This window comes from Lactuca virosa, chromosome 3 (genome assembly GCF_052849685.1).
Source record: "Lactuca virosa cultivar CGN04683 chromosome 3, Lactuca_virosa_CGN04683_v6, whole genome shotgun sequence".
Taxonomy (NCBI): Eukaryota; Viridiplantae; Streptophyta; class Magnoliopsida; order Asterales; family Asteraceae; genus Lactuca; species Lactuca virosa.
Genome location: NC_136428.1, coordinates 328,181,259 through 328,190,469, shown reverse-complemented (window position 1 = coordinate 328,190,469; position 9,211 = coordinate 328,181,259). Strand labels below are relative to the sequence as shown.

Sequence of the window (9,211 nt, the reverse complement as noted above, 5' to 3'; positions counted from 1 at the left end):
TCTAAGGTTGCGTTTAGTTACGGAAAAACAGTTTTCATTTTTTGTTTTTCGTTTTCCCTTTTCATATTTCGTTTTCCGTTTCCGGTTTTCATTGGAAAATTTAGAAAACGCGTTTTAGTTAAAACTTATTCATTTTTTATTTTTAGTTTAGAAAATTAGAAAAAGTGTTTAGATGTGTATTTTTCTATTGGTTTTCATTTTTAGAAAACAGTTGCGGTGGTAGGGTGGGGGTGGGGTCGGCGGCGGTGGTGGTGTCGGCAATCGTGGTAGTGGTGGTGATGGCGGTGGTGCTGATGGGGTGGTGGTGGTGCTGATGGGGTAATGGTGGTGGTGATGGTGATGGTAGGTCGGTGATTGTAGTAGTGTTGTTGGGTGGGTAGGTGTGTTTGTGTGTGTGTGTGTGTTTGTGGGGGTGGGGGTGAGTGTGTGGGTGGGTGTAGGTGTGGGTGTGTGTGTGCGTGTGTTTTTGGGGATGGGGGTGGGTTTGTGTGTGTGCGCTTGTGGGGGTGGGGTAGGTGTGGGTTTGTGTGTGTGTGTTTGTGGGGGATTGGGTGGGGGTGGGGATGAGTGTGTATGTGTGTGTTTGGGGGTAGGGGGTGGGTGTTTGTTTATGTGTGTGTGTGTGTGTGTGTGTGTCTATTTGTGGGGGTGGGGGTGGCTTTGTGTTTGTGTGTGTGTGTGTGTGTGTTTGTGGGTGGGTGTGTGTGTGTGTGTTGGGGGGGGGGGGGGTTATGGGTGGAGGTTGGGGTAGGTGTGTGTTTGTGTGTGTGTTTGTAGGGGTGGGTTTGGGAGTGGGTGAGTGTGGGTAGGTAGGGGTGTGGTGGGTTGGAGGTGTAGAGATGGGGGTAGGTAGAGATGGGAGTGAGGGTGTGTTTATATTTTAGAAAAATTTTGGAATTAGAAAAATGTGGAAAACAATAATCATTGGTTTTCTAAAAATTTCCAACTTCTTTGTAATTTTATAAAACGGAAAATTTTCATTTTCCGTGAAAAATTTAGAAAAATAGACGAACTAAACGCGTTTTCAAAATTCTCATTTTTCTTGGAAAATTTTTCCGGAAAACGGCCCATTTTTCCGCAACTAAACGCACCCTAAGTGTCTTCACTAATCCAAGTTGTATCATATGTTAGTTTGTTTCTGTCTCATATGCATGCAACTTGTATCGCGTTTGGCATATAGGATTGGAGTTGAAACCGATGTCAATGACAACTTAGTCCAATCCTGTGATGAATTATCCTATCTCAGAAAAACTTAGTCCTTGTTGTGGTCCAATGAACATCAAACATGTTTCAAGCTATGTACTTCCACTAAAACCATTTTGACAAAATTTTCCAATCATTTATTGCTGTTATAAAAAATGATATTTTGAAATATATCCGCAGGGGAACTATGAAGGGGCTTGGGTGGGCCATGCTCCCTATTTTCTTTTAACATGTAATGTCGTAAACGAAAAAAAAAACTTGAAACTAAAGAGTATGACGGTCTCTGGTCGATTAGATACAATTGTTTAAGCAACAAGCATCAAGAGAACTCTATGAAAAAAATTGGGAAAATGGTAATCTGAATGAGCTTGCGAAAGTAATTACAAATGGAGATGGCGGTCTTTTGATCAATGATGGTATTGGAGTGGGTAGCCTATTTTTTTTTTGAACGGCGAGCAAAAAATAGCATTAGAAAACAAAAAGACTTAAGCGAGAAGCTCAAGCCATGTTACATGAAAAGTTTGAAATAGGAGACATACACCAAGCAAACCAATCAATTTTAGAAAATTTGGATCTACATTTAATCCAAGAAAAAATATTAATACTAATATCATCCGCCACATTCAAAACATCTCGCCTTTCTTTTCAAAAGACCGCCTCATTTCTAGCCTTCTAAAGCATCCAAAGAGTGAAGTAAACAAGCGACAAGAACACCTTCTTCAATTTATTTCCCGCATTGAACGAATTGAGCTTCACTACTAGATCTAAGCAAGAAGACGACAAGTCTTTCCAAATACCTGAACATCCAATAAGCCACCTCCAAACATCCATTGCATAAGCACAAGAAAAGAATAAATGCTCCATAGTCTCATTTGAGCCATTACATAAAGGGCAGAGAATGGATGAAATATTTATCTCGTGTTTCTCCAAATTACAAAGAGTTGGAATCCTGTCTTGTAACAACCTCCAAACAAAGCAGTTAATTTTTAATGGTATCCACTTCACCCAAACAAACTTACTCTTAGTATCACCATCCACATATCAATCACATATCTCAAATTTTTGACCGAAAAAACCCCGTTAGAATCTCCAATCCATTTCCAACTATTTCACCCCTGATTGAAATGAAAGTCAGTTAAAATGTTTGTGATTAACAAAAGCTGATCTGTCTCTCTTCCCCTTCTTAATTGTCTCATCCACTCCTATCTCCAATGTGTCACCACCCCATTATCAAAAACGACCTTATAAATAACAAAACAATTTTTTCTATTCTCCACCGCATATAAGTTTGGACATACATCTTTTAAAGGGACATCACCACACCATTTATCCTTCCAAAAGAAAGTATTATCACCGGTACCAACCACCCGTATAAACATGTTATTAAGATAAATACTATTTTCCAATAATTCGCCTTCAATATTAGCAATGCTTAACCAAACGCCTTTCAAAGAACGCTTCGCAAGGGGCATTGACGGAGCTTGAAGTGTTGATTTGGAGGGGCCGAAAATAAAATATGTATAAAAATTGAGGAATAGGGAGGGCCAAAGTCAAAATTTCTAGTTTTAGGCTTAATGTGTAAAAATTTAAATACTTAAGGGTTAGTTATGAAAAAAAAACAGAGGGGCCACAGCCCCTCCTGGCCCTACATAAGCTTCGTCCCTGGCAAGGGGTTTTCCATCTATAAGGCTAAGATTATGAATAGACTTAATACAAGAACACCAAAACGAGTTGCCTCATTTTTTAAGACGCCACCACCACTTAGCAAGAAGAGCCAGATTAACCGAGTCAGACCGACCCACACCATGACCACCCATATTCCTTTAATAGAGTTTTGTTGTATATGACGATTTTTTGATCGTGCGTGTTATAAAAGCCCTTTATGGTCAAGATGGTCTTTTTGATAGGGTTGACTTGAGTAATCTATACCGTAATGCAAAGTTATTCGTGCTTTTAATCCAAAGGAGTTGATTAAGTCAGTTTGTGTAGGATTCAAGTGGAAAATGAACAACACACTCATCTCAACATAGAAAATTGTCATTTGAAACAACATTTTCGTAAAGTGTATTTTCTCGATATAAAATTCTACAAAATAAAGGTTTTCATTGTAAGTTTCTCAAAGACAATTTCATAGCAAAATAAATCTTGATATTTTAGTTTTGACATGTGAAAATAGGAAAAAAGAATAAAGAACTTTGTAAGTTTGACATATGAAATTATCTGTAAAATATTGAAAATTTTATAAAAAAACATTTTTTAGGCCTTTGAAAATTCTTACAACAACAAAAAAAACATAAAACATTTTTTTTAATTTTTTGTCCTAAGATTTTTCAAAAGATTATTTCCGTAGCAAATAAAATAAGTTTTAAATGATATAAAAACATTTTTTTAAAGTTTTTTTTTGAGAAAGTTTTCACCATAAAATGAAATATATATATATATATATATATATATATATATATATATATATATTATAATAAATAAAAATCTTTTTACCATATATCATACTCTCATTCATTTTGCCACATGTCATTTGATGGTTATTTAAAATTATTATTTTTTCAAAATATCATTTTATAGTTTTTTTTCTATTTTATTAAATTTTATATAATATTTAAATGTAATAATTACAATAAATATAATAATAAATGAATATCAATTTAATTAATAGACTTATCTTCTAATTTTAAAATTCCTAAGTTAAATCCCTTTTAACTTCTCTGTTTATTTATTTGAATTATTTATTTAAATTTAAAAGAAAACACTTTAACTTTAACAATTCAATATCTTTTTTATATTCTAATAAATTTAAACTTTTTAATATTTAGACCTTCGTATTTAATTTTTTTTAAATCTAATATAATAAATGAATATTTTTTTGTCACATGTCACACTCTTATTCAATTTGTCAAATGTCATTTTGTGGTTATTTTGAATTAATTTCTTTTCCACATATCATTTAATGGGTTTTCTATTTTAATAAATTCTACATAATACTTTAATGTAATAATTACAATAAATGTGGTAATAAATGAATATCAATTTTATTAATGGACTTACCTTCTTATTTTAAAATTTTCAAATTAAAGCTCATTAGTTTATTTTGTTTATTTATTTAATTTAAAATATAAAAAAAAATCAATTTTAATAATTCATTATTTTTCTTATTTTTTTATATATCTAAAGTTCTTAAAAATTTAGACCTTTATATTTAATTTTTTTTAATTAACGATATAATACATGGGTCTTATACTTAGTAAATAATACATAGTTTGTGAAATTTATATATAAAAATAAAAAATTCTTTTAACTTTTACTTAGATTAAAAAAAAACTAATATAATTAGGCAATTAATAATACACGATAACTGTCCATCAATACTTTATAAAGGACATACCAACTTAAACAGGCATATTTATTTTTCTGTAGTTCTACATTCTTGTGACACGTTTATATCAAACCCGAATCCAAGGTTATTTATGGATTTTCGAACATCCATCAAGAGTCGTGATGATCTGGGATTCCGATTGTACGAACAATCGACCTACAACGAGTATAAATCCATTTCGCCCTCCTTCAGACATCTAAAAGCAAAAATCATCGTTGCAAATTCTCCTTCAGGTGATCGACGCTATCAAAACTGAATTTGATCATTCTGTTAATCAATTTTTTTTTGTTATTTTAGCTTCGATCGTAAGCAATTTTTATTATATGTGGATCGTATTGCTAGATTTATGTCATTCCGAATGTGTAGTGTATGCTGTTCCTGTAATTTGCTGATCAGGTTGGTCTGCATGAACGTAATCTTATTATTTTTGTTCTAATTTTGATGTATAAACCAGTAATTGGGAGGAAAACAACACAATCGAGTATGCGCTACATGTTTTTAATTTTGGTTCAAAATTTTGTGAGATCTGTTTTTTTGATGTTTTTCTTGCGATTTTTAGAGGTTTAGTTTTTCTGGCGTTAGTTCGTAGGTCAGAAAAAAACTTTGATCCCGGAAATTCAACCTAGTTCTTTCAAAAGTTTAAATTGATATAAAACTACTCTTTTTAGGGTTGTTTGGATGTGCGATTTCAAAGTGATCTTTGCCTTTTCATGAATCAAAATCAATAATGAGTTGATTAAAGTTGAGACCTCCATAACCAATTTCTTCTCCAAATAATTATTTTTGTCCTAAAACCCAAAATCAGTTTTACAGAACACATAAAACTGATCATTGTGATTCAAGTTGCAAATTTTTTACAGCACATCCAAACACCCCCTTAAATTGGTTGTTTAATGTGATTCTTAACTTTTCCTCACAACCAGAACGACAAGAGGTAAATCATTTAACAACCAGAAGTCATATGAAGACATAGCATGTTTATTTATGATGTGTATCAAAATGGTAAAAAAATCCTGGTTTTGGTAGTACACGTTTGAAAAGTTCAGTTTCTCTTCCTAATATGGTTAGCAAATAATTTCGTGGGGTTTAATTTTGAGTGAAATATATTCTCTATAATCGTTAAAACATGGCCTAATGAAGAATCTTTTGTAGATTAAGCTTTATGAACTATTGAAATTTTGGATACTTCATGTATCATCTGATATTTTAGTTCTGTCCTTTTTGCTATATCTTTTTGTCAATTGTATTGCATTATACTGTTGATTAATGAGACCACAATGTGTTAATGCAAAATTGGGGATTACTATGTATAAAGCTTTAGATTAAGCCAAAATAAGAGGAACATATATATAGTGTTGATAAGGAAGCAGGAAATTTGTTAAGAATGTAGTTAAGGATACTTTTAGTTTGATGGGAACTTAGGCATACACCATTCTTGTATTATAAAATGCAAGAAGTATCAATGTGCTTTCATTTATTAGTGTATTATATTGTCCTGTTTTCATTTGTTTCTATTATAGCATTGCACTTCCAATCTTTTTCTTATTAAGGTACTCTACTTTGCAAAATTTACACATTTATAGCATTGTATTTTCAGTTTGTTTCTTATTATAGCAATGAAAATTGCTTTATATTTGGATGTCATTACTATAATTATATAGATTTTCAAAGTACAGTGTGTTCATAAATAGGAAAAAATTTAAGTCAGGATGATATTATAAGAAAAGAAAGTACTCTGATATTTCTTGCATTTAACCCTACAATTAAAACAACACAAATAATCCCTTATGGTTTCAAATCTATGTAAAATGGCCATTTTGCCCTTGTTAGTTGTCCGAGTTCCTTCATATTCTTCATCTTCAAGAACTCGAGATTTGAATTGATTTTTCAAAATGCAAAAAATTGAAGTAGCAAATCAATGAAAGTACATTGCCATTCTTGCATCTAACCCATAAATTAACTATTTTTCAGGTAGTTTTCTTACAACTACAACAGACTCTCACTCACCCAACAATGGCGGACACTCACGACACCGACAAAAACATCGAAATATGGAAAATCAAGAAACTCATCAAAGCACTGGAAGCAGCACGTGGCAATGGAACAAGCATGATTTCTCTCATCATGCCACCACGTGACCAAGTCTCTCGCGTCACAAAAATGCTCGGAGACGAATTCGGAACAGCTTCCAACATCAAAAGCCGCGTAAATCGTCAATCCGTTTTAGGCGCAATCACCTCCGCCCAGCAACGCCTCAAACTCTACAACAAAGTTCCTCCAAACGGCCTCGTTCTCTACACCGGAACCATCGTCACCGACGACGGAAAAGAAAAAAAAGTCACCATCGATTTCGAACCCTTCCGCCCTATCAACGCTTCCTTATATCTCTGCGATAACAAATTCCACACCGAAGCCCTAAACGAACTTCTAGAATCCGATGACAAATTCGGATTCATCGTCATGGATGGAAACGGAACACTCTTCGGGACTTTAAGCGGGAATACACGCGAAGTGCTCCACAAATTCAGCGTCGATTTACCCAAAAAACACGGGAGAGGAGGTCAATCGGCGTTGAGATTCGCTCGATTACGAATGGAGAAACGACATAACTATGTGAGGAAAACTGCTGAGCTGGCGACGCAGTTTTATATAAATCCTTCGACTAGTCAACCGAATGTTTCCGGGCTGATACTTGCGGGATCCGCGGACTTCAAAACGGAGCTTAGTCAATCGGATATGTTTGACCCGCGGCTTCAAGCAAAGATATTGAATGTTGTGGATGTTTCTTATGGAGGCGAAAACGGGTTCAATCAAGCGATTGAGTTGTCTGCTGAGATTCTTGCGAATGTTAAGTTTATTCAGGAGAAACGGTTGATTGGGAAGTATTTTGAGGAGATTAGTCAGGATACTGGGAAGTATGTGTTTGGGGTGGATGATACTTTGAAGACCCTTGAGATGGGTGCTGTTGATATTCTCATCGTTTGGGAGAATCTTGATATCAACAGGTATACTCTCAAGAATACCACAACAGGTGAAGTAATGATAAAGCATTTCAACAAAGAGCAGGAGAGTAATCAAAAAAACTTCCGTGATGCAACCACGAATGTCGAATTAGAAGTTCAAGACAAGATGTCTTTACTCGAGTGGTTTGCTAATGAATATAGAAAATTCGGTTGCACACTTGAATTTGTGACAAATAAATCGCAAGAAGGATCACAATTTTGCAGAGGGTTTGGTGGAATTGGGGGAATTTTACGCTACCAATTGGACATTCGCTCATTCGATGAGCTCTCAGATGATGAATTATACGAAGATTCTGAATAGCAATCAATTATCCTCTACTTGCCGGTGCAGGGGAACCCTGTAACGCACCTGCACCGGGCGCGAGTTCTCGCATGTGTTGACATTCTTCTTGTTCACGGAACTCGCATTGAGGTATGCGTTTTTGAAAAATATCTCTTAATGGTTCTCAGAAGGTAGGGTTCTTAACTGTTCAAAGACTGTATCCTGATTATCTGAATGGTTTCATTCAGAGGTTGTTATCAAACAGCCCTTAAAACTTTTTAAACTTACCTAGCAATATTTGTTATTATGACAGCTGTTGGAGAAAAGTTACGTAATGGAAGAGGTGCTGACCCGGATCCGGATCCTGATCCTGATCCCATTTGTCTCTGTGGAACCGCTAAAACTTATTGGAGCTGGAAACGAATTACAAAGCGTGAGGATTGAGGATAAATCTGTGCATCACCTTTTCATGGGTATCTGAAAGCTGTCTTTATTTTACTTATAAAAAGAAGCCTTGACTTCTTAATGCCTTTGGCTATAATAATTGTCATCTGAGAGTATATGATGATATGATATTCGATAATAAATAAATTCGCTACAATGGATTATATATCATGTAGACGATCTGAAAGAAATTCAACTCGGATTATTGTATCTGTAATCCTATATTTTCCAATTACATGTGTTGACTTGCAATCTCGTTGGTTGATGATGATTTCATTTAAGTTCTCAAAGGCCGTCTGTGTTAACTAGACAAGTCTTGGCTATCAAACTTACTTATTTTTTAATTAATTAGGCTGATATTTATTATTATGTTTAGGTTATTGTTTTTAATATTTTGGACAAATTTTGATGATTATGTTTTCGAGTAATAACTTGGAGTTCATGTTAAAAAAATATAATTCAAATTAAATAGGGAAATGGCAATGGGTTGGGGTTGGAAGTCAACAATCATGTATATTCATCATCTTTTGGTTCGTGTCTCTCAAATAATGAATTATTATTTTTTTTTTTATGTTAAATCTCTTTAAACATCATCTTGACGTCATTGGCTCATACCAAGTTCATATCACTATGCTGCTATGACTATGAAAGGAAGGAGCGTAATAGCTGAAAAGCAACATTAGCTTAAAGTAGGCCAAGATGTTTGAAGAGTAGATATATAAGACTGTGATACCGATATATAAGAACAAACACAATGCCCAAAGTTGCAACAACTATAGGTATTGAACTACTTAGTCATACAATGAAGCTTTGATAGAGAGTCATGGAGATTGGGCATACCATATATATTAATATATGAAAAATAAAATGTGGAAGTAAACAATTTTGTTT

The 9,211-nt window shown here is 34.1% G+C and overlaps 1 protein-coding gene across 2 annotated transcripts; it reads left to right on the top strand.

Annotated features, from left to right (window-relative positions):
* The first annotated feature begins 4,649 nt into the window (after nt 1–4,649).
* On the top strand, nt 4,650–8,648 carry LOC145167395 (eukaryotic peptide chain release factor subunit 1-3). 2 transcript variants are annotated; one of them, XM_079086590.1, is made up of 3 exons: nt 4,650–4,824; nt 6,563–8,026; nt 8,190–8,648. In XM_079086590.1, exon 2 carries the CDS (start codon nt 6,605–6,607, stop codon nt 7,913–7,915), a length of 1,311 nt encoding a protein of 436 aa, XP_078942716.1. In that variant the 5' UTR covers nt 4,650–4,824; nt 6,563–6,604; the 3' UTR covers nt 7,916–8,026; nt 8,190–8,648. The 2 variants fall into 2 exon arrangements, with proteins under 2 accessions (XP_078942716.1, XP_078942717.1); XM_079086591.1 differs by having other exon boundaries at nt 6,563–8,067.
* The last annotated feature ends 563 nt before the right edge of the window (nt 8,649–9,211 follow it).